Source organism: Exserohilum turcica (genome assembly GCF_000359705.1).
Source record: "Exserohilum turcica Et28A unplaced genomic scaffold SETTUscaffold_15, whole genome shotgun sequence".
NCBI lineage: Eukaryota > Fungi > Ascomycota > Dothideomycetes > Pleosporales > Pleosporaceae > Exserohilum > Exserohilum turcicum.
The window spans coordinates 1,023,723-1,047,673 of NW_007359970.1; the positions used below are offsets into that span (position 1 = coordinate 1,023,723).

The 23,951-nt window shown below is 53.6% G+C and overlaps 7 protein-coding genes and 1 non-coding gene across 8 annotated transcripts; 4 read left to right on the plus strand and 4 right to left on the minus strand.

The window, feature by feature from the left end:
- Positions 1–610: 610 nt before the first annotated feature.
- SETTUDRAFT_27449 (uncharacterized protein) lies at positions 611–2,147 on the plus strand (the record flags this gene model as incomplete). The annotated part of the gene is made up of 2 exons (XM_008025535.1): positions 611–777; positions 839–2,147. 2 exons carry the CDS (start codon positions 611–613, stop codon positions 2,145–2,147), a joined length of 1,476 nt encoding a protein of 491 aa, XP_008023726.1.
- Positions 2,148–2,631: 484 nt separating this feature from the next.
- Positions 2,632–7,811, minus strand: SETTUDRAFT_46837 (uncharacterized protein; the record flags this gene model as incomplete). The annotated part of the gene is made up of 1 exon (XM_008025590.1): positions 2,632–7,811. Exon 1 carries the CDS (start codon positions 7,780–7,782, stop codon positions 2,632–2,634), a length of 5,151 nt encoding a protein of 1,716 aa, XP_008023781.1. The 5' UTR covers positions 7,783–7,811.
- Positions 7,812–8,324: 513 nt separating this feature from the next.
- Positions 8,325–13,170, plus strand: SETTUDRAFT_176680 (uncharacterized protein). Its single transcript, XM_008025823.1, has 3 exons — positions 8,325–8,564; positions 8,623–9,659; positions 9,753–13,170. Exons 1-3 carry the CDS (start codon positions 8,399–8,401, stop codon positions 13,128–13,130), a joined length of 4,581 nt encoding a protein of 1,526 aa, XP_008024014.1. The 5' UTR covers positions 8,325–8,398; the 3' UTR covers positions 13,131–13,170.
- A 706-nt stretch (positions 13,171–13,876) lies between these two features.
- Positions 13,877–16,201, minus strand: SETTUDRAFT_107585 (uncharacterized protein; the record flags this gene model as incomplete). Its single annotated transcript, XM_008025824.1, has 1 exon — positions 13,877–16,201. One exon carries the CDS (start codon positions 16,199–16,201, stop codon positions 13,877–13,879), a length of 2,325 nt encoding a protein of 774 aa, XP_008024015.1.
- A 989-nt stretch (positions 16,202–17,190) lies between these two features.
- On the minus strand, positions 17,191–17,716 carry SETTUDRAFT_27453 (uncharacterized protein; the record flags this gene model as incomplete). The annotated part of the gene is made up of 3 exons (XM_008025536.1): positions 17,191–17,339; positions 17,400–17,655; positions 17,708–17,716. The coding sequence occupies 3 exons, from the start codon at positions 17,714–17,716 to the stop codon at positions 17,191–17,193; spliced, it is 414 nt and encodes a 137-aa protein (XP_008023727.1).
- Positions 17,717–18,031: 315 nt separating this feature from the next.
- Positions 18,032–20,313, plus strand: SETTUDRAFT_168459 (uncharacterized protein). The gene is made up of 4 exons (XM_008025825.1): positions 18,032–18,341; positions 18,432–18,724; positions 18,774–19,398; positions 19,446–20,313. The coding sequence occupies exons 1-4, from the start codon at positions 18,271–18,273 to the stop codon at positions 20,146–20,148; spliced, it is 1,692 nt and encodes a 563-aa protein (XP_008024016.1). The 5' UTR covers positions 18,032–18,270; the 3' UTR covers positions 20,149–20,313.
- A 1,646-nt stretch (positions 20,314–21,959) lies between these two features.
- SETTUDRAFT_t121 lies at positions 21,960–22,031 on the minus strand. Its single transcript has one exon. It is a non-coding gene; the product is annotated as a tRNA-Thr (tRNA).
- On the plus strand, positions 21,982–23,311 carry SETTUDRAFT_160521 (uncharacterized protein; the record flags this gene model as incomplete). Its single annotated transcript, XM_008025826.1, has 3 exons — positions 21,982–22,000; positions 22,047–22,822; positions 23,276–23,311. 3 exons carry the CDS (start codon positions 21,982–21,984, stop codon positions 23,309–23,311), a joined length of 831 nt encoding a protein of 276 aa, XP_008024017.1.
- Between the last annotated feature and the right edge of the window lie 640 nt (positions 23,312–23,951).

Below are 23,951 nucleotides of genomic sequence, written 5' to 3' on the forward strand. Positions count from 1 at the left end.
CGTGGACGAGCGTCTCAATTCCGAACCCAAGCCAGCCCTTGTGGCGTATCCGTCGGCCGCACAATCGGAGAGCGGGCTAATTGGCGATCTACTCGATCCCGCGCCTCAGGCAGCCGACGTGCCCGCGCCCACGCCCGCTTAGTAGCCGCACCCTAACCCAGACCAGAGTAGGCCTCGAGGGCTAATCTGGTTGCATGACGAGCGCCGACGTATTGCTCTCGACGTGCGTGTAGCCGCTCGCAGTCGGGTGCATGCTTGCAGCTTGCTGGCCAACACTGTGGGCTGATGATAGACGCCCTTGCCGATATCTCGCCGGTCTGCCGGTCGTGCCCCATTGTCCCTCTCTGGACGCCAACGGCCACACATCGCCCAACAATGCCACCAGGCGGTGATTGATACGCCGAGGTTGGTCTGGAGTAGCGGGTCGTCGGTGGGATGCAAGCCTTTAGGTTACCACGGGGGAGGCTGTTAAGAACGCCTGCGGGGACCCAAGTCCTCGTATGAGGCCTCCATTGTGCCACTCCCACCTCCTCGTTCTACCTCGCCTTTTCCCGCTGCATCCTCGGACCCCGACGCCGCTTTCCCGGCTGTGTGTGTGTGTGAAGTGAGCATGGCTGCAGTGCCAAATGACGACAAGCCAGAGCCCGTGCCGCTCGACGAGGCGGCCGTCGTTCCAGAGGTACCTGTCAAGGGCGAGGTCGAAGTTCCGTATAGTATCTACACCAACAGGGAGAAATGGATGATTGTTGCCATGGTGGCACTAGCAGGCTTCTACAGGTAACGTCACTCGCTCGCACAAGGCTAGTTATGAGTACTGTGATTAACGCCCGTTCCACAGCCCTCTGCCAGCAAACATCTACTTCCCAGCCATCCCCACACTGGCTCGCGCCTTTGGCAAGTCGGCCGACGACCTCAACCAAACCGTTACCGTGTACCTTGTCTTCCAAGGCATCAGCCCTATGCTATGGGGCCCCATCAGCGACCGCTACGGCCGCCGTCTCGTCTACCTAGTCTGTCTAAGCATTCTCGTCGCCTCCAGCATCGGCCTAGCGCTATGTCCCACCAACTCCTTCTGGCTGCTTCTGTTCCTACGATGTTTCCAATCGGGCGGTAGCGCCAGCACCATTGCCCTGGGCGCGGGCGTCATTGGCGACATTTCGACGAGCAAAGAACGAGGCGGCTACTTTGGCATGTTCAATCTCGGTCCCATGCTCGCGCCCTGCATCGCACCCGCCATTGGAGGTGCCTTGTCGCAGGGCCTCGGCTGGCGCTCCATCTTCTGGTCCATTGTCATCATGGTCGCCGTCTGCCTCTTGTGCATTGCCCTCTTCCTCCCAGAAACACTGCGCTCCATCGCCGGCAACGGCAGCATCCCCGTGCCCCGCATCCAACGCGCCATCATCCCCATTGTTGGCCAAAAAGCCACGAAAGAGGCTTTCGACCCTGAGACGCGCACCAAGCCAAAGCACTCAGTCAACCCCTTTGTCCTCTTCACCTACCCAGACGTCATCGTCCTGCTCACCTTCACGGGCCTAGTCTATGCCGTCAACTACACCATCACCGCCACCATCTCCTCGTCGTTTGCCAAAATCTACCCTCAGCTCTCCCAAACAGCCCTCGGACTATGCTACCTCCCCGTCGGCGCAGGCATGATCATCGGCTCCACGCTAACGGGCAAAATGCTCGACTGGGAATACGCACGCATCAAAGCCCGCTGCGGCGACAACTTTACCATTGAGCACGCCCGCCTCCGCATCATGCCCTTCTACCTCTCCCTCTTCATCGTGTGCGTCATAGCCTGGGGCTGGACCATCCAGGCCCGAGCACACATTGCCGTTCCGCTTATCCTCGGCATCCTGCTCGGCTGGACCTCCATCGGCATCCTCAACACCACCATGACACTCAACATTGACATTCTGCAATCCCGGAGCTCGGGCGCAACCGCCTGTACGAACCTCGTGCGCTGCTCGCTCGCCGCCATCCTCGTCGCTGTCATCGATCGCATGACAAGCGCCTGGGGCGACGGCTGGACATATACCTTGTGGGGCGCCATCTGCTGTTGTTTGTTGCCGCTCATGTTCCTCGAGATCAGAATGGGGCCAAAGTGGAGGAAGAGACGTGAGGCAAAGGAGCTGGATAACGCTTGAGGGCCAATTTCATTACTTGATGATCTTTACGGCCGTTTCTTTTTTTTTGCCTCTGTATTTGCAAAAAAAAAAGTATTATACCCCCACTTTTTATTTATTTTTCGGTTCCGTTTGCCTTTGTAAACAGTGTCTGGCATGTAGCATTTTTGGGATTAGCGGAGCATTTATATGCATATATGCTTGGACTTGTTGTTCCTCATATCTCTCCCTCTCTTGTTGTTGTTGTTGTTAGCATCGCCATAATGTGTTGTTCTCACCATGTGGCTCCTGGGAATGGATATCAATGGAAAAGAAAAAGACAAGCTCAAGCCATGTATCCAGGGAAGATGAATACGACAAGACAAGACAAGAACACTCATGTATAGCTCTATGTTCTAAAATAATGACGATGATAACAATAAGCGTAAAGAAAAGACACCCACAAAAAAAGAATGACTGTCATGTATGCATCCAGAATCTCACGCTCTCTTCCTCTTCACTATCCCTAAATCAACATACCCTGCGTGAAATTCTCCAGCGCAGCGCGATACTGCTGGCTATACTCTATGATGATCTGCTGCTGATACCAACTATGCCTCGCATTATGATCTGCGACCAGATTATGCGCGAGCTCATGGCAATAGGTGCAGAACCAGCTATCGAGGGCCCTGAGTTTGCCCTCTTTAGTCTGGCAGCCGTCGCTGTGCAGGGCGATGAACCAGGCGAGATTGAAGAAGAGACTGCCGTTCATGTTGAAGGCGACGGTGTTTGATTTCTTGTCGAGGAAGATGTTGACGGCGGCGGGGTTGACGCTGAAGATGGATGTGAGGCCGAAGATGAGCGGGAGGAAGGCTTGCAGATGCGATTGCAGATCGGATAGCGGTGCTGTTTCGTCAAGCCCATAGTAAATGTCTACGTGGCGGCCGGAAAAGGGGACCGAAAAGGCTTTGTGCAGGTTTTCCCATTGTTCGCCGCGGCAGTAGCCACCGCGGTCCAGCTCCGTGGCGTCTTGGTGGTGCTTGGTGTTGATGTTGGACATGCCCGTTGGGCGGCACTCTTTGATGGCGTTCTGGATGTTGGACTTGGTGGCTTGGATGTCGCGGCTGATCTGGGGTCCGTCGGTGCCGCTGGGAGGAGGCGTGGATGTGTTTCTAAACCCGAGCTTCTTCGCCCAGTTATTGATGAGGCTGTCATTGTCGGATTGCGGTCCGTGGTTCGCAACTTCCATGCCCGTCTCTGGACTGTCAAACGCACCGGGAACGTGTTTGCTCTTCTCAGGTGTTGCAGGCGGTACGTTTTCTCGGTTTTCCGACTTGACAAGCCCACCTGACTTGGCCTGCTCTGCCATGCGCTGCTGTTCTTCCTCTTCCCGCTCTTGCTCTGCTTGCTTGGCGATGCGGGCTTCGTGTTCTTTCCGGCGTAGAATGCGCTCTACGTTAATGCCCTTTTGTTGCAACCGACGAAGCGGCTCAGTCAAAATACGCTCAAGCGCGATCGCATCGTTCCGCTTTGGCCGCGATACCAGGAGCCTGACGAGTTCGCTCGACACTTCATACAAGTCATATTTTGGTGTTATGTTCAACACGTAACCAGTAATACGAACTTTGATAATCACTGCCGACTTCCTCGATGAGGTAGCAACATTCCGCTCTGCGAGTGAGTACCGAATGGAGATATCGGAAACGCACTGGACCGTCAAGTTTGAGCCCAGCCACTTGGCGTCATGTCGGATCGCCTTTGAGGAAGCATCACGCTCGTATTCGTGGAGGAAGAGACGCACGCGTTCAAGAATGTCGCGTCGAAGATCCTGAGCGGGCGTCTGGTCACGCACTACTGTCCCAATGCGTTGGTCGGTTTTGACGAGATCCGAGACCCTTTGAACGCCAAAGCGCGCGTAAAATTCCTCTAGAAGCTCCTCTTGAGGCGCTGCAATGATGAAGTCACGGAACCTCGTCATGTAATTGACATTGTCGATGATCACAATCTCGTTGGCTTTGTTGAGTGACCATTCACGATGCACACTATCCTCATCCAGGTCATCCATGTCTTCATCGCCGGCCTCAACCTTTTTCGTATCTTCCTTGATGTCGCGATATCCGAGAAGCAGTCTCGAAGCCACAAGTGACTGGACTAGCTCCTTGTCTTTCCATAGACTCCCGGCATGCTCGGCCAGTTTCCTAAGTAGGTCGAGATATTTCTCTTGACCAATCGTGTTGAGAAAGCGCGACGGATTCTTAGCCAGTAGATATGCTAAATCGTGTGTCGTGGGCTCATGCTTTGCACCGACTTTGAGCAGGAAGACAGTGGCTTCTGCGCCGTAATGAACGTAGTCGAGAATGCCGCGGTATTCTTGATCACGGCCGACAAATACATGCTCAGGCGGGTCGTAGTGATGAATACGCATCTCAGTCTTTCCTGTCTGGTTCTTTGTCCGATCCTCAAATCCACTGCAGGTCGGGTCAAGGTAGTACTTTCGGAATATCGGCACGATATTAGCAGTCGCCAGGCTTTGAATCAGTCCCTTGTATTGATCCAGGTCAGAACCTCGTGAGGCTAAGTACGCAAATTGCATCTCAGCATCCAGCTTGGTTTTGGGAGGGTTTTTGATCAGATACTGCACGCAAGGGCCTATACTCGGATCGCGCTGGACCCCCAATTTCTCAGCATGGCTGCGAAGGTCGCTTCTGAGTATCGGGAACCCTAAGCATGCTGCATGTTCATTTGTGTAGCACTGGAACGGGCCGACTAATGAGGGAAACGGCGCCTGCTTTGTCGGTAGTATGGGAAGGGTTAGGGCAGCGAACCGGCTTGCCTCTGCCGTATAGTTGTTCTTGTAGTAGTTTGACAACAAGTAATCCATGGCACGCGTGTAGAGCTGGAAATCCTTCGCCTGACCGGCACGATGCAGTATGTTTGCAACGGTGATGGAGTCTGGCCACTGCCGTAGCCCGAGGTTCAAGAGAAGCACACCCTCTCGAGTACTTGGCTTGAACTCGAAAGGCAACTTGATTTGTGTCAGACCCAGGGCAACTATCGCTGGATCTGGAGCATAGAGGTCTGAGGCTTTGAATTGCTGACCAGGCTTGACAGTCGAACCCTCGCCCGGCAGGAACGCCGTCTCGCGTAGTCGATCTAGATCTTTCTTGGGAATTTCGTTAATAACGGATGCAAAGTAACGAATAAGATCAACGTGATTCCAGGAAGGTCGCTCTGATTTCTCTGTCTGTCCCCCGTCACGACTGCGCATCCGGTCAAAGACCATGGGGAGGTCGATGGTCTTTCGTACCCCAAGCGATAGTAAGAACTTCTCTTTTGAGCCAGCAAATGGCTTCACAGTTGGCAAATCGTCAAAAAGTTTTACAGTCGGAAAGTATGACTCCGTTGGTCGCCGCATGCCCATCTTTGTGGGCATGATCTTTTGAGGAGCCAAAATCTTGACAACAGAATCCTTGGAGGTGCCATCAAGTTGCTCCCAGCACTTGGAAGTTAATGTGAGCACGGATAGAGCCAAGTTCTCGTCAGTCGTAAACTGTTCCAATTGTGGTTGTGTTGTCATGTGTCGGAGCCATCGCACCATCGTCAACTCTGTCCATCCGAACATTTGTAATTGCCTCATTGAAATTCCCCTAGTGAACGTGAATGGTATGGTGTCAGGAGGGAGCGGCAGATGTGGACCGATGCGGGCCGGATTAACGAATGTGCCAATATCCCCCAATGCGAGTATTCTGCCTGAGTTCTTCTCTGGTTCAACGTCGATATTAGCGACAGTGTTTTCGAACAAGCTCCTTGAGCCTGGTACGTCGATTTCGCCGCTTTCCAACTTGGAGCCACACCACTTCAGAAACTCGCAGAGTTCTTCTTCGTTGAGCGCGCGGGATTCCAAACCTTGCCGAATATCATGCATGGTGAGCTCGGTGATGAAACCGCGATTGTGCAAGTTTAGCATAAAATCGACTGCAGCATTTGCGAGTTCTTGCGGAACCATGGGCACTTCTCCAAGGAAGCTAAGGGTCTCTGCAGGCATGCGTACTCGTTTGCTTGGCATGACGCCCTTGGTTGAGAGGATATCGATAGAACGCTCCTTGGAACAGTTCCAAAACGCTTCATCAATGCAATCACCAAGAGCTGTAGAGGGATGGGAGGATTTCGCCGTGTACTGCTGAAATACGTAGGCAGTCCTTGGGATCAATGCCTCCAACGGCTCCTTGCCAAACTGAGCCTGCAAAGCTGCCAATTCAGCTGCATATGTGATGCGACATGCCAAACCAGCAACACGCAGAAGCTCAATGTTCCACGTGGATATGTAACGAGCATTCATATCAACGTTTTCACGCTCCACAGTTGGGATCAGAGATGGCGCCGAGATGTGTGCAAGATAACCCGTTGTTTGTGCCGTAGGGAAGCCGATGAAGATGCGCCCAGACTTTGTAGGCAGAACCTCGGCAAAAATCTTAGATGCGAGCGAAGCAGAACTTCCTGACCCCGTCGTCAAAGTAGCAGAGGGGTCTTGGTAAGGGGAGGTCAAAAGAGCAATCTTAGTAGTCTTTGGAGGTGACTTTTTCGTTGCTCTTTCAATCTCTGCTGCAAAGTTTCGCGAGACTTTGGTGGCTGCTACTACAGTGCACACTTGCAGGAAAATTGTTCCCTTTGAATTGCCTGCTATCTCTTCACCTGTATTTTGCTTCTCGGGAGCAGGTTTGACCGTCTTGGCAGGCGCAGGTGGTGGCGTTGAGAATTTGGAAAAGAAACTGCGCAATGTCGAACCAGCGTTGCGCACCTCCTGCTGTACGATATCGGCGGCTTTCTTCGGCGGCAGTTGAGCAGTCGCAATCACGTTCATCCAGGCAGCGTCGAGTTGAGAGTGCTGGCGGGTGACATCGGTCACCTTCATTAAACCTCCTTCAGTCTCGGTCTTCAAGCCTTGTGGCACACGGACAATCTCAGGGGAGGAGATCTTCTTGGTGAAGGATGCAACCACATAATCGTCTACATGTAGTTCGATGCTTTCAAGACCCACAAATGTGAGACTGGTAGCTAGGAACTGACATAAAGTGGGGAGGTTTGGAAGCTTTGACGGATTGTATGAGGGGGATGCTGGATTCGCTTGTCGGTACTCGAGCATGAAGATTGTGTCTCTCGTCTTGTGTTCAGGTGGTACAGGCGCAGCTTTAGTAGACAGCATGTTGCCTTTCCAATAGAAGGCCATTGTCCTATCACCCGAGATGACAAAGGGCTCGTCGCAATCGGCAAAGACACTGTAGAATCCAACACCGAAGGCGCCAATTTTGGTCTCATCTGGGTTGCCGTCCGCAATGCTCTTCAAACGACTCCAGTCAGCGACAGTGAACGGCTGGCCATTATTGCTGACGACAAGCCGCTTGAGCGTATGATGTTGGATAATGTGCTTTAGCAGAACGGGGTCCTCGACGCCCTGGGGAGCGGGCACAGTCAGAGATGGGTCAGTTTCAAATTTGATAACGACTTGATCTGCTTTTGCATCTGCGGCATTTTGGATCAACTCTCGTAGTGTTGTATGCTCGCTCGAATAACGGGCCAGGACTTTGTCGATCAGAGCACGTGTATTGACCGTGACCTCGCTGTCGAGGCCATCGGCCATTGTCTGATTGCGCAACCGCGCAAAATCTATTGCAGCCATCTTCGGACAATCTTTTGGAAGGGAGCCAGGAGGTTGTCAACGTGTCCACGAGATGGGTGGCGATTGTGTTGTTGGATACCAGCAGCTGGACGAGAGATTTATCGCGCTTGAAACAAGCCTGACCTCTGGGACAAAAGTAGAAGTGGTAAGATTACACAGGCTGGATATGAAGGTGTGAGGAGGGTGCGTTGATGCCGCAGACAATGCTATGCCAGCGTTAGGCGGCAGCAGTGGCGAAGCTCCAGTTGGATCCCGGATATGCAAGTACCTTGGTGCAATAAACAGTCAACTCCCGGATATGCCCACGCTATGCAAAGGACACCAAGTTTTTATATGAGAGGCTGCACGGCGGCCCCGTAAAGGATGAAAGGATGTCGGTGAGACGTCGTGTTTCGTGAGTCTCTGGATGTTGCAGACACTTGCGCAGGGACCAGCACCGAAAGTGGCTTAGCTCATTCAGGGCCACCGCCACGAGGCCAAAGCTTGGAGATCGCCAACTACGTATTTCGCCGTCCGAACATCCTACACACCATGCAAGCCCCCGCCATCGCAGCATCACACCCCTGATCAATCCGATCGTCATTGACCAGAAGGTCGAAAAGTCCCCGATGTTGAGATGGCAGCCGATCCTCTGTCCCCGATCGCGCCTGCGCGCATTCGGGCCCTGCTTCTCCCCGTGGGTCGCATCAAGCGTTCGCGATACCTAGCTTTCGTCGACCTTTTGCAGCAGGAGTCGCTCGTGCGGCTGGGCGACGTAAGCCCTGATCCTCGGCCTGACCGCAGTATGCGCCCTCAAGGTCCAGTTTAGCTACTCTGTTTGCTGATCTTGGCAACAAATAGATATGTTTTCCCCTTTGGCATGGCCTGACGGAACGCTGCTGTATGACATGTCGCCATCTATGCCGTCGGCTTACCACCTATCATTGTCTCCATTTGAGCAGTTCAGGGAGCCGCTGCTCGTGATAGGGCTTGGAGATGCATCCGAGTATGCATGGCTACAGCCGTCACATGCGCCAGATGAGAGCTCAGCCGAAACGTTTGACGAGCCTCCACCTGGCGATGAAGACGCCAATTCGATTCTTTTTGGTATAGATGATCTCCGAGAGCAATTTCCTAGGACATATCTGCACCGTCTGATAATGTTCGATTCTTCGTCCCAGTCTCGGCATCCACGGTTGCCGGAAGAAACACTTCTAGTTCCTCCGAAATCGCAACTCAAGACCACGACGATGAAGACTCTGATATGCGATCTCACTTCCACTTTGCTAGCAGAAATGACAACGCTGGCCAAGTCTATTCAAGCTCTTCCTACTTTGACATCCCCAGCTTCCCAAAATGGCGCAGCAGAGCTCACGCCGAGCTGGGCCACATCCGACATGTCGCAACTGGGCAGACGTAATTCGCAAGTATCAAACCCAAGTAGGCCCGTAACACCTGTATCGAACATCCAGAAAGATACGCAACGCGCATCAATGCCCATACTTCCGTCAAGCTCTGGAACTTCGTTGTCTACTGAAGACGGCCGGTCTGCTTCAGTCGGTTCACAAGGCGGAAGGACACCTGCTACTACTTTTGATGAGATTTCCGGAGTCAATGCAGGCAGCACTCCGCATCAACCACCAAACAACTCTGCAAAACCCAGTGCGCCCGCAAAGAATACACTAGCTGACCGCGTCTCCCTCCAAGGGTTTGGATCTGGCGGAGTAGGCGAAAGAGCCCGAAACAAAGGCCGTGGTCGCATCAGCATCGTGATTGGTACCCTGTACATGTGCGCTGGGCAATGGACTGAGGCTGTACGAGAACTCACAGAGGGCGCAGCAAAAGCACGTGCCTTGAGCGACCATTTATGGCATGCAAAAGCCCTCGAAAACATCATGGTCTGCATGCTGCTGTTTGCGTGGTCAGGCATGGATTTCCAGGTCAGTATGGTGCCGGCTTATATCACTCTGGTAGAGCACTGACCCAAGAAGATACCCCAAGTTTGCTATTCAGGGTCTGATAGATCGAACAACAAATCACCAAACCACACACCAGGCAACAGCAGTCCAGATGTTTCAGCATCTGCTAAGCAGCAAAACCATGACAATTCAGTTGACAATCTCAGTTTCCTGCTGCCAGATCTGATAACCATGATCTTGAATCTGTATACGCGGGCATCCAACTTTGCGGGTGAATCCCTACCACCACTCGCCTTTTCGGAATGTATCATACGGTTCTCCAAGTTGTTGGCCGCTATCAATCTATCAGCAGGGTACCTGGATGACGATGCATTGCGGCATCTTGTCCAAAACACACCCTACAAACAAAAGGCGCGCTTGTCCGTCCCAAGGCTCAACGTCCATCCGACGCGGAATGATATAGCTTCAATGCTGTTCCGCGCATTACCAGGCCCAGTCGAAGCGTCCGGAATGAGTCCTACAGACCGCGTAGTGGTAATGGCTGGTGTTGCTTCAGTTTTGTCATCACTCGGATTGCAGCGCAAGAAAGCCATTGTGATGAAAGAGTTCATCACATCTCTTATTCCTGGTCTGATTCAAGCCCGAAAGGTGGGGGCGGCTGAAATGGGTGTCCATCCTGCGGCTGGCCTTGCTGCTCTCAATATTGCAAGTGGCAGTCACTCGGGCGCGGGCGCCCTCAGTGTTGGAGAGGGAGAAGCTGAGCATGGAATTGACGCATTCCTCGGGCTACTAGGCCGGATATATGGCATTCCCAATTCGAAGGGAATTACACCAGATATGATCATACCCACTCAAAAGAGAGACAACCAAGACAACGCACCGGATAACATTGCAAGCCAACGCGTGGTTGATGAAATTCTTGCCGTCTCCTCCATGCGGGCCTTTGGGAGTCTCAGTCTCAAGCTAGAAGTCCTTCGAACATGTTTAAGCTTTTGTGAAGCTTTGCCAGATTTCGATGGTGTTCTTCATTTCACCGCCCTCTTGCTGAGGGTTGCGGGTCCTGGGACTGCGCCAAAGTCCAACAGCACCGACGTGTTTGTATCTCTCCCACGAGACGAACAGATACGGCTGTACTCGAACATCTCAAGAACAGTCAGTGCAGCCAAGAAGCTTGGTCTTGAGCATGTGGAAACAGAGTACTGGGATGATTTCCTCGTTCGTGGATTATTCATCCTGGATGAAACCGAGCCTCTTCGGTTGACCCAACGTCAAGGGACCGAGCTAAAGTCTGACACCAAAGGCCAAGACGGACCTTTTCTGTACAATGCTTGGGTCAAGGAGCCACAGACGACGACTGCAAACACCATTCTAGTTGCCAACGAAGAGTATCGATTGATCATTGCCTTGCAGAATCCTTACGACTTTGAGCTTGGAGTGGAGTCGCTGAGATTTGCTGCCGAGGGTGTCGAGTTTGTTGGTGTGGAACGACACTTCCTGCTCGGACCATACAGGACGCAGAAGTTCCAGATCACAGGGACAGCACGCTCGGCTGGTGAATTGAAAATTATTGGCTGCTATGTAAAACTGATTGGATGTCGGGAGCGGCTGTTTCCCATTTTCCCTGAGCCATGGAAGCCTGAAAGGGAGCCCAAAATGAAGCAGCTAGGACTGAAGGCGTGCCTAGGAGCTCCAACATCGAGGCCGCCATCATCCCTGGCCCCCATTATCGACCGCAAGGCGGCGTCCCAACCCAAGCCGGAATCGCTCAAGTTCTCTGTAATACCAGATCAGCCCGTCATTGTTATAACTAACGTATCCCTACCCCAAGCAGCAGTCATGGTGCTCGAGGGTGAGAGGAAGCGGTTTACAATTACCGTTAAAAATACTTCATCCACGACTGCCGTTGATTTTGTTCACATATTCTTTCAGGATACTGCAATGGCCGCAATACACGCAGCAACATCAAACAAAGATCTTCCGCTAGCCGAGCTACACGAGCTAGAGGTCCAGCTTGCGCATTATCCGTCACTGCGTTGGTGTCAAAGCCCAGACGAAGAGTCGCCGTGTATCAAACCAGGCGCAGAGATGGACTTTACGATTGAAGTTGTTGGCCGGACCCGACTCACAGACGCCACTATTCAGATTGACTACGCCAATCTTGGAAAGCGAAGATCCGAAATCGAAGATCAGTTCTTCACTCGCCAGGTGTCTGCTCATATCTCCATTACTGTGAATGCAAGCGTTCAACTGCAGCGGCCAGATCTAGTACCCCTCTCTGGTGACATATGTTGGGCTGCACCGACTCCAGAACCTGCAAAACCCATAGTCTCCGGCAAAGCTGATGCCCACCTCCGCTCCTTCATAGAGCACAAGAAGACGCAAGGTCACGACGACGAATACTGCATGCTTCTGCTTGACCTTCGAAACTCCTGGCCAAACCCCCTATCTGTCAAGTTGGAAGCACGACATTCGACCAGCTCCGCCTCCGACGGCGATCCCTGGAAAAATGCCTTTGCTGTCAATGAAATCATCCAACCCGGCCACGTCAGCCGTGTTGTCCTCATCCTCCCAAGGGTGTACCTAAGCGCACCTCACGCAGCCGTGCCGTCGCTCAACCCCGCCAACCAACGCCAATTCGTTGTCAGCACCAGCAAGATCTCACCCGAAACTGAGCGCGCAAGCAGAGAAGCCTTCTGGTACCGGCAATCGCTGCTTGACCTGATTCGGGGGACGTGGACTGAAGAAGACGGGGCAGAAAACAGCCGCCGACACGGCACCCTCGAACTCCGTGGCATACGGCTTTCGCCCCGCATGGTCGAAGCCATCAAGCTGGACGACCTGGCCATTTCCATGAGTCTAAGCCCAGATCACCCATTGATGCCCGACCAAAAAGACCAAGAAGAAGAAGACACGCAATCGGAGCCCGAAATCGAGCAGCTGGGCCGCGCCAAATTCGCCGTCAAAACAGACGCCTTCCTCACGCTCACAACAACACTGCACAACCGCAGTCCCCACGCTATATCCCCGCTTCTGCGGCTACAACCACACATCTCGCAGCTCCCCCACGCGCTCGCACTCGACCTCGACAAGCGGCTCTCGTGGACGGGCGTGCTCCAGCGGAAACTGGCGCTGCTACACCCCGGTGCGACACTGACGTGTGAATTGGGGCTTGTGCCGTTGTGCAGTGGCACGTACGAGGTGGGTGCTCTGGTTGAGGAAGCCGAGGTTGTGGGTGAGATGATGCGGGGGAGTGGTGGTGGTAGTATTAGTAGTAGTGGTAGTGGCAGCGCGAGTGTTGGTGGCGAAGGGAGTGGTGGCGAGGCGGAGGCGGCGGAGAAGGAAAAAGAGAAGGACGAGACAGAGAGGGTGTTGCAGGGGGATGTCCTGGGGGAGAGGAGGCTGAGGACATGGGTGTTGAGGGAGCCGTGCGTTGTTGTTGCTAGAAGGTAGTGTTCGCGTAGCCAAGTGTAGTGTAGTGTAGTGTTTTGAGAAAAAGATGAGTCGGAATAAACGCGGATGCAGCGATCATGTGTCGCACAAAAGGTGACCATACCATAGTTATGATGCGTAACGTTCTTTTTCCTTCTCTTCTAGATAAATTGGTGATTCCTGGTTTCATAGCTACACGTCATGCACGCTTAAAAACAGGAATCGAGACAACAAGTAGATGGGTAAATCAATGATTGTGCCATTCATACAGCTAGCATTCGTCTATGGAACCTCAAAACAAGGGTTGCACAGGTAAGCGACTAAAAAAACCACATGTATGGCGCCATGGCAGCGAGCCACCCGAGGGAACGGACGAAAGATGTGTAAAAAGAAGAAGAAGAAAAAGAAGACGCCTGTAAATGCAGATGGACATCGTCTCTTGAAAAGGAAGAAGATAAAAAGGTAATCATGAACGCTTAACTAGACCCGTTTCGTCTTGACCTCCTTGGGAAAAGGGGGAGGTAGTGACCGGGGGCTACGGAGTAACGATCATTCCAGTTGTACAATTGAAAAAGAAAAGGAAAAAGAAAATTGGCAATCAAACCTCCGTGGACACAAAGGGGGACGATAAAAGAAAAAGCCACCGCAGCCTAATCATCTAAACCGACCCCTTGGTACGAGGGAGAGAAACCATCATAGTAATACACGCTGCTTTGCAAAGCTCGCTGATTCCATCACCAACCAACATCTAAATAACAGCAGACATCTTAGTTGGCCATGGTAGGGGCCCGTCGTAGCTTATAGTCAGGTAAGTGATCGAAATCATCCGTTTCAGAATTGTAGCGCCAAGCTTTGAACTCGACACCGTAGGGCTTGGGCTCGAGCTGGTAGAGCATACCCAGGGGGCAGTCCAGGTCAGCCACGTCTTCACGCTTCAGACCCTGGAAGTAGGCGAGCAGCACACGAGCAACGCTACGATGTGTAATGAGCAGACAGTGGTCCGTCATGCGCTCCAGCTCTACGATAACAGGCCGAACACGATTAATAACGTCGAGGTAGCCTTCGCCACCGGGGCCGGGGTAGCGGTATGCGAGCTTGTCGCGGCGTCGTCGCAGGTACTCGTCGGCGTACTTTGTGCGAATTTCTTCGTACGTAAGACCCTCCATGATACCTGCATTGAGCTCGTCCAGCATGCGCATTTGTTTGACCTCAAAATCTTCGTCGCAGAAGTATTGGCCAGTCTGGATTCCACGTTTCAGCATCGAAGTCCAGACACAAAAGTTGTGCGTCTCAAGCTCGTGGCTGTAGTAGGGGTTTGGAGGAGTCAGGTCGCCGGCGACTGGTGGAAAATGGGAGTTTGCCTTTTTATTTGCCTGTCGAATCGCCCATTCCTTGCGTTGAGTAGCAATGAAGCGGGTCATGGCCTTTGCATACTTCTGTCCGTTCGGGCTTAAGTCAGAGTCGCCGCCAATCTTGCCAGCAACGTTGTCCGTGGATTCGCCGTGTCTCGTTATCCAAATCATGCGTGGCGCCAGGTTGAAGTTGAGAAGGTAATAGACAGCCTGGCCAGCAAGAAAGCCCCTGATCTGATGGGAAATCATCTTTCGACCCACATCCACCATCTTGACATAGGGCATGTTGTGTTCCTCCTCGTAGTCACCAATTGGGACATAATTCTTCTCGTAAATGGCTACCCGCTTCTTGAAGTCGGCGAGAGCAGCAACAGGGTCCTTGTCGGCATAGTCTGGTCCTGACAGTTTCAGGCGCATGTTGGACTCGAGCAGATTCTGATCGCGACATACACTCTCTACGAACAGCACGTTGAGCTCCGGTCCTGCGCGCTCCCGTATCCGCTGCATGATCTGCTGCCGCCTTGCGAGGGTGCTGTTGGTGGCATCAAAGATACCCACTGAGCCACTGCCCTTTAGGATGTAATCCAACAGGTCATCTAGTGTTTCCATGGCGCATTGCTCTCGTAGGGCAGCTGCGCGCTGGTTTTGTGGGTCGAAAAAGTCGGCCGACTGGTCCATTGCCTCGCCGTCTGCATTGTCCTGCTCGTTGTCAGGCGAGGGTGCCTTTGGACCTGGCGACGTAACCTCGACTCTGGGCGGCGGGAGTGCTGCATGGTCGTCATCGTCGTCGTCTGCGATGGCGGTGCTACCCCGGCGTGGGTCCGGCAGCTTCTGTGGGTCTATGGACCCCTCATGCGCGGGGTCGCCATTGATAAGAATTTTTGCAGCAATCTGCGGCAGCGTATCCTGGTGCGCCTCAATGGCCTGCTTGACGTTGGGCGAGACGCGCTCCAGGTTGGCCTGGGACAGGCGAAAGCCACTGTGGCTCGCAGCGACTCGCCGCTTCTCTCCCACGTTGAAGATTTTGGTGTCGTGCTGCAGCCAATTCAGGTAGCGGGCCATTTTCTTTGTAATATACGACTTACCCCGCGCCGGCAGTCCCACCATGACAATGACTAGCTTGGAGCCGACATCGCGCTGCGCAATCTTGCCGTCTGGGGAAACCTTTGATTTTGTGAGGCCGGGGATGTCGAGCGTCGTCGGTCGCAATCGTGGTGTGCCTGCGGCAGAGCTGTTTCTGGTCAGGCTGCTACGGTCAGCGAAGTAGGAGGTAGTCTGTGACGGCGCCTCTCCGTACTCTCGCGGACTGCCCGGAACTGATGGCAGCGGGGTGTCGCTCAAGGCGGCGCCCACGCCATTATTCCCAACTACGACATGTCCGTTCTGCTGCTGCTGCTGTGGCTGGACAGCGCTGGGGACAGGCTTCAGCTGGCCATTTAGCTGGGCACGCTCCTTGAGCGCCTGCACGTTCTTTGCGGGGGCAACGGTGGGAAACTTGGGCTCGGCCGACACGGGGCGGGGCGTCAGGTCGTTGTCGTTGATGTCGATGTGGTGGTGCGCGTTGTCGGCCGGTAGGGTGAGTTTGCTCATTACAGATCGAGCGTATGTGGAATGGGAGCTGAAGCGGCGAGTAGGCGGAGCAGAGGTGAGGGAAGAAGAGGCGGATCCACGGCGGGCGTGCAAATGTGAATGCTTGTCAAGTGCCAGCTCGGTGACCATCGGCGCCGGAATGGGTTGCATGCCTGTGCCTGGCGTCATTGCCAAGCCGACGAAACGGGTGATGGTGGTGTCAGGCTAGTGGCACGCCAAGCCTGGCTCCCCTACCCGCTGGCTGTGGAGATGAGATTGCGATGGAGCTGAATGGAGCTGGATGGAGCTGGATGGAGCTGGATGGAGCGTCAAGGCAGCCTGCAAGCGCGGTCGGTGGCGACGACGGGCGGTATATGCTGCTGCTGCTGCTGCTGCTGCGGCGGCGGCGCGGGTTGCGGCAGCTGACCGCCTTCAGAAAGATCGGAGACCGACGCCTGTTATCAGGTATGACTGTTCGTTGAGCGTCAGGACTAGCCACTGCTCCGCGCCACAGCCACAAGCTGAATCTTCACCAACGCGCACAAGCGTGTTGGGCATTGAATTGGGAATAAGGGCTTCTTCTTTCTTTTCTCGTCTCGTCTGGTCTCGTCTCGTCTCTTTTGTGCACAATGCGCCACCAGTCCCCGCCCGCCTTTCCCCAGTCACACCCCGCATGGCGTCGCTACAACCCCGAACCGGACAATTCCCCAACTCCGAACCCGAAAAGTGCAGCAGCTCAAGACGATACTGACAACCTGTAGGCCAGTTCAGTCGCACCGGGTCGTGGGCGGGACAGTGTAACATTCCTTTGGCAGCATGGGCTGCTATGTGTTGCCGTCACGGTGCCGGCCTACCTATGTATGTACAAGACGGCATCGAACATGTGTTGAGCAACAGTGCCCCGGGCCCTACGGTGCATTTTGTGAATCCATGTCCTCGGCACATAACACACAATATATGCAGACAGCATGGATGCTTCCCCGGGTTTCCTGACGTAGCCGTGTGGAGCTCTCCAAGACTGGCCGCCCGGTTCGTGCCTTGTCGTACGCAATGGCAGCGGGGTTGGAACAGCGCAGGGACGCCGTCGTTGTGCAAGCAGAGGGGGCGACGATTCCATACTCGGGGCCTGGGGTTGCCTCGTTGCGACACTGTGCTCGCAGTTACCTTGCAAGCTTCAGGGTAAGGACCAGCAGACAGATGTATGCCGACACGCTCAGGGCGGTCAAGACAAAGACGACGTTTCCACTGGTACGAAACTTTTTGCGGTGCAGGCCATCCGAGCCAACCTCGGAAAAGAACTGTTTGTTGCCTGTCCTCTATCAGCATGGAATGCACGCAAACTCCTGCACAGCTGCGTCACGAGACTCACCTTGCTGGCGGCGGAACAGACTAGTGAAGAGGATGCCGGCGCCGTAGACTGCGAACAAAGCACCAATGGAGTAGAATTCGGCGGTGAAGATCTTGAGCACGACGAGGGCAAAGGAGAACTGGCCGATTGCGGTGCGGACATAGGCGCCCTCGAAAGTTCGCTGTGCTGCGCGAATCTCGACCAGCTCATCGCTGGTGAGGACGACGGAGCGGGCGCGGTGCAGATGCAGACGGTATCGGTCTGCGGCGTGACGGCCCTGGTGGAGTGGTTAGCCGCGGTCGGGTGGATGGGTGGGTGGGTGGACTGACTTCAAACATGACCAGCGGCCGAGGCAATGGGTATAGAGGTGGGTGATGTTCTTTCTCTCTCTCCGTCTCTCTGTCTTTCTCAACAGTGCGACGTGAAGGGTGACGGCGAGTGCTACGTCTGGGCTGATGGGTGACGTAGTGGGGTCGATGCTTCACCGAGGTTACGCTCCCGGGCGCATGTGGTGCCTCGAGTAGTAAGTAAGTAGAGGCTCGTCAGCGCGTCGCCGAACACAGACTTGGTGCCAAGCAATGGGGACGCTATCATTGAATTTTTTGGTTTATCTATTTATTTGCTTGTTTATTTCTCCCTCTGCGTGGATCGAACGACGGGCTGCTTCTTGGCGCTGCAGGGTCCTGGGGAGAGCAGCGGGCGCGAGGATAGTGAGGAGATTGAGGATTAGTGACAAGGAGCGCCGCCATGTCTCCCCCGCGACAAGCTCACGCTCGCTCCACTCCGCAACGCCGCCGTCGCCGCCGCCCATTTGCAGCAGCCACGGCAGCCTCACGCGTATCCTCTGCGGCCTCGCTCCGCTCCCTCTGCTTCTTCTGCGAGCCAGCGCTGCATGCACTGCCACCGCTTTGTCGCGCCCTCTCCTACTCAACGCGTGGCCGTCTCTGGCCGGAGCAACGCATGGTACATACAATCCAGCCCCTCCTCCTCCTCTTCCTCCTCGCCCGTGTGCTTCTGCCATGCTGTCGACGTCTCGCTAACTTCACTTCACAGGCACACGCACCGGCTGCGCCCTCACCTCTTCTCCCCCTTCGTGGTGCGCACATCTACCAGGTCTAGTGCCATCCGCCGCCTGCATTCCAATTGGGACGACTACCCCGACACCGTTGTTACCGAGTACAATTCCATGGCGGGTGCCCCCTCGACCGCGTCGTCGACATCGACCGCCAAGCGAAGATACGGCCCGCCCCCCAAGTTCTACGCCGTCAAGGCTGGCCGCGTCCCCGGCGTCTATCAAAACTGGGAAGACGTGCGCAAGCAGACTGAGGGTTTCAAAAACCACGTGGGTGTGTAGCGCAGCCGGCGCCTGAGCCCCATGTACTGACGCCTAGCTAGTAAAAGCCTTTTCCACCCTCACCGAAGCCGAGGCCTTCCTCAAAGGCACCGCCGTCCACACGCTCAAGTCGGCCAAACCAAAGTTTTACGGAGTGGCCGTCGGACGCGTGCCTGGCGTCTACACAGACTGGCCCACGGTGCAAGCGCATACCAAGGGCCACAAGGGCGCGAAGCATCAGGGCTTTGCCACACGCGAAGAAGCCCAGGCTTTTGTCGATCGGGCCAGAACAGGCTCCAGTGCGCCCATAAATTTGTGGGACCATTTCCCAGAGCCCTCATCCGTAGCCGCGGTCAACATGGACGGAACCGCTGAACATGCGCCCAAGCGCCAGAAGAGGGAGCAAGCATCGCCTGCAACAGCAGTCAGTGCACACATCAAAGCTGAACCGGGTATGGGTCCTCTTCCGGCAGGCGCGGTAGATGGCTTTGACCCCACCATCAAGCTTGACGAGTCTGCTGGGAACATTAGGGCAAAGACCGAAGGCGAACTCAATGCGACGAAGCGGCAGCCGACGGGAAACTTCAAGGGCCCTTTGGTCGTGCACACAGATGGAGGCTCGCGAGGCAACGGCAAAGTAGGCGCCAGAGCCGGCGTGGGCGTCTACTTTGGTCCCAAGGATCCCAGGTTCGTGGGCAAACATGTTTTTGAATCTACCATCTAACTTGGTACAGAAATATTGGAGAACCTTTGAGGGGCGAAAGACAAACCAACCAACGAGCCGAGCTCGTCGCCATAGCTCGAGCGCTCGATCATGTGCCAATTGACCGCGATGTCGAGATCAGGACCGACTCATACTATTCGATCCGCTGTTTACGCGAATGGTTCCAGAATTGGGAGACAAAGGGCTGGAGGAATGCAGCCGGCAAGAGCGTGGAGAACAAGGAGCTGATCCAGCCCATTCTGGCTAGGATACGCGAACGCCTAACATGCAGGGGAAAGACGACTTTTACCTGGGTCAAGGGTCATGGTACAGATCCGGGCAATATTGCAGCTGATGCCCTGGCAAACGAAGGCATGGACAAGTGGACTCCGGAACTCACATCAGGCACACCTTTCGACATGTCGGAAACACTGAGGACAAAGTACACGCTGCCGTCCCTCACCAAGCCCAAGCAGGAAGATGGTGATGAGTTTGGCGAGGACCCTTTCAAGGACTATTTCGACGACTTGGAAGCAGAGAGAATGGCGAATGAATTGGCAGACTCGTCACACACAACCGTTCCCGTCCAGGCATCCATTGATGCTGAGGAGGGTGCTAGAGCAGCCGTGCAGAAGAATAGGGAAGTTTGGGCCGACAACGCAGCCTCATCAAATGCCGAAATCACGGAGAGGACATTGGTTGTTTCCGAGTCCCTGCAGCACAAACCAGAGTAAGAAGCGGGGTCGGTGTATGTATGTAGGAATGCAGTTGCGTATTGTGTGTAACAAATAAAGCACGAGCTACCAGAATGCCATGGGCCGGCACCAAGAAAACGCCTTCGGGAGCTGTAGCGTTACTAGCCTACGACGTTTATGAAGATTGGAAATAATGAATATCAGTGCCAATCCATGACCATGGTCTGTACATCATCATGCCAACTCCCTCGGGACAACATTTTTTATTACGTGCTTTGAAACCAGTGTCTCCTCATACAACCCACAGAACCCCCATCTATAACATACATACCTAGCTCCTTGCCGGGATAACTTGAAGTGACCAAGGTATTAGATGACAAGGCAAAGTGTACTTGTAATTCCCATTGGGTAGTCAGACAAGGGCGAGGAACCGTACCATATTTCCTCATTGATACGTCAAGAACCCCTACTTTATCCACCTACCGTATACCCTTACTCTCCAAACCAAGTAAGCCATACCTTGAATTGCATAGAGAAAGACTTGGCCAAGCTATGCACGTGAAATACGACGTATAAAACAATCTTATCCCGCCTGCTTTCTGCCTTTTCTTCTACTTCCACGCCAGGCTAAATCTCCATTGCGAGACAGCCAAGATGGTGGCAGTGTCGCTGGCAACAGCCGTAGCCGCAGCGGCACTCAGCTCAACGTTGACTACCCTCCCGTCCACCATTCCCTCTGCTGCTGCCCCATTTTCAAGCCCTTTCGTGCCTACATTCCCGAAAATCACCATCTCCCTCCACCACCATGCCGTGTCTCCGCCGCCACTCCAGAGATCTCTTAAAACGTCCGTGGTACAAACAACAGCACCAATTCCGTCATCAAATTCACTAGATTCGAATTTACAAGTACCTGATACTTCTTCCTCTTCTCCTCCTAAAAAGCTTATAAGGTAAGTTTCCAGCGCACACACATTCCGCGCCTATACCCCTCCCTCCCTTCCACCCCCGATTCCATATCACCATCAGTTCTCTTATAAACCCACCACTAAAAAATACAGCCGCCAATACTACGATACAAACCCAGGATCCTTCTTCTTCCGTCACTTCAACTCATGGTTGACGTCACAAATATGGCCCAAAAAGCCACCAAAACCCAAGATGCCGCTGCTGCATCTCGACGGGACCCCGTTGACCGAGGAAGAAAAGGAGGTGATCAGAGAGCAGTGGCGCAAGGCGGAAGAGGAAGTGAAGAGGATAGAAGAGGAGAAGAAGCGGGAGAAAGAAGAGAAGAAGCGGAAGAAGCAGGAGGAGAAGAGAAGAAAGAAGGAGGAAAAGAAAAGGAAGAAGCAGATCAAGCAGATGCAGAAAGACAAGAAGAAGAAAGAGGATCAAGAGAGGAAAAAGATGGAGCAAGCGAGAAAGAAAAAAGAAGAGGAAGAGAAGAAGAAGACACAACATAAGAATAAGGGGAAGAAGAAGAAGGAAAAGAGAGAGACTACCAAGAGAGGTTTAATCATGAAAATCATGCACAAGATCAAAGAAGGTGTCAAAGAGCGAATGAAAGCGGGCCTATACGCAATGATGCACAAGAAAGAGGACAAGTTAATCGAGCAGATGAAAGAGGGAAACAAGCAGACGAAAGAGGAAAAGAAGAAGAAGAAGACGAAAGAGGAAAAGAAGAAGAAGAAGACAAAAGAGCAAAAGAAGAAGAAGACAAAAGAGCAAAAGAAGAAGATGAAAGAGCAAAAGAAGAATAAACACGGAAAAGGTGATGCGTAGTTGGCCCTCAGGAGTAGGAGAAGACACGAAAAAAAAAGATGGAATATGGATGCGGGACAAGGGCAAAAAAATGCCCGTACACAGAGTCGAACTATGGATCTTCGCATTACAAGTGCGACGCCTTACCACTTGGCCACACGGGCGGAACGTTCCCGTAGCCGGTGAGAAACGCCACGTGCTGACGGAAACCCAAGTCCTCGCTGCCCTCGACTGGCTCTCTGGCTTCCACGGCTTCTGGTGGTCGCGCATACAAAGCCTGACCCCCTCATCGCTCGTGCTTCCTCCCCTCGAGGAAGTCCAACGCGACGCCCAAACCACCGTGAACCAGACAGTCTGGCTCAACGGCGGATACACGTATCTCGCAACCCGCCGCAAAGAATACGCCTCTCTGGCCCAAGATACCTCGTCAGAATGGTCCTCGCTGCTTACCCGTCGCGCAGCGGGAGACCCAGCCCCCATCGCCGAAATGGCAGCATCGCTCCTCGCGCCCAGCGCATCCGGGCCGTCTGCAATCCAACAGCACCAGACCCTGATCCACGGCGACGTGAAATCCGAAAACCTATTTACCAGCACATCGGGCGAGGCCGTCGCCTTTTACGATTTCCAGTACACAGGCGTCGGCCTCGGCGTCTGCGATCTAGCCAAATTCTTCACGTGCTCGGTTCCACTTGCAATGCTGCTATCGGGCCAGCATGTTCCGCACGAGCTGTCGATGCAGCGCGGCGAAGAGCAGCTGCTACGCCGGTACTGGGAGCGGCTGCGCGACACGGGCGAGCAGCGAGAATACGACTGGCGGGTTTTTGTCGCCCATTGGGAGACGGCGCTGGTGGATTGGCTGCGGTTCCAGGCAAGCTGGGGCTTCTGGGGTAATACTGAGTGGTTGGAGGCGCGCGTGCGGAGTATCTTGAAGGATCCGGAATGGCGGGGTATGGTGGTGCGTGCAATGCAGGCGGAATGAGGCCAATTTATTATATTTAGACACTAGAGACAGTCGTGCAACAGTCATGTGAGATGAGCATGTCTGATATGAAGCATTGCATTTGTACAATTTCAACAGAACATAAGCTGTGAGATGAGCATGTCTGATATGAAGCATTGCATTTGTACAATTTCAACAGAACATAAGCTGTGATGTTCACAAATACCCCATCGGAAAAATTCATATTGCTGTCGGAGGTCGCTCAGCAGCATGGCTGTTATCGAGGTGCCGTTGGCATGGCGCTGGTTGATACTTGCGAGACACTGTGCAACTGGGAGAGATGCGGGCATCTGCGGCGCGAGGTGCATGTAGAAGTATTGTTCTACTTGATAACTCAATATCTTCCTTGTATGGCCTTCGTCGTCTGCCTTTGTGGGGGGAGGCGTGACGAGCTTGAGCACAAACGAGTCCGATGGCGCAATGACTCGACATATCTCGCCGTAACCAGCCCATAGCGATTGAATACGCTCCAATTTCTTCAGTTGTAGCCCCTTTTCAGCGAGTAGCGTAGTTGCGACTTCTTGTGCTGAAGTCGCTGCAGGCATTGTACTTGACGGCTGCTGCACATGCAGATTCAGGAACTTGTACAGTAAGATGGAGATGCACGGAATGAGGACGTAATAGCAAAGGCGCCGAAAAGAAAACGCAGTCATTCGAAGAACAAGCTCGCAGTATGAGTATCGACCGAGACGCACAGTGATCCTGGGTGTTGATACCGCAGTCGCGATGCAATCTAGAGAACTGCCGTCCCGCGTTTGATGTTGGAGGTTGCTAAATTTCGTACCTGAAGATGCTGGGAAACGCCCACTAAGTACAGTGACCGTGCGCCAGATGGTCATGGTCGCCAGTTGGACACCCCCACTACAACAACAACAAAACTTCAACGCGTCATAACTTAACTAATATAAACCTAATCTAAAAAGCGATTAAAGAAATTAAATCGCGAGAGCTAAGAGAACAGTTTTTGTACTAATAAATTACTAAAAAGTACAACGTACTACGAATAACGCTAATAAGACGATATTGTAAGGGGCTGCGCTCTAGGGGAGCAATCGCGAGGTATACAAGAGGTTGTATTCGATAG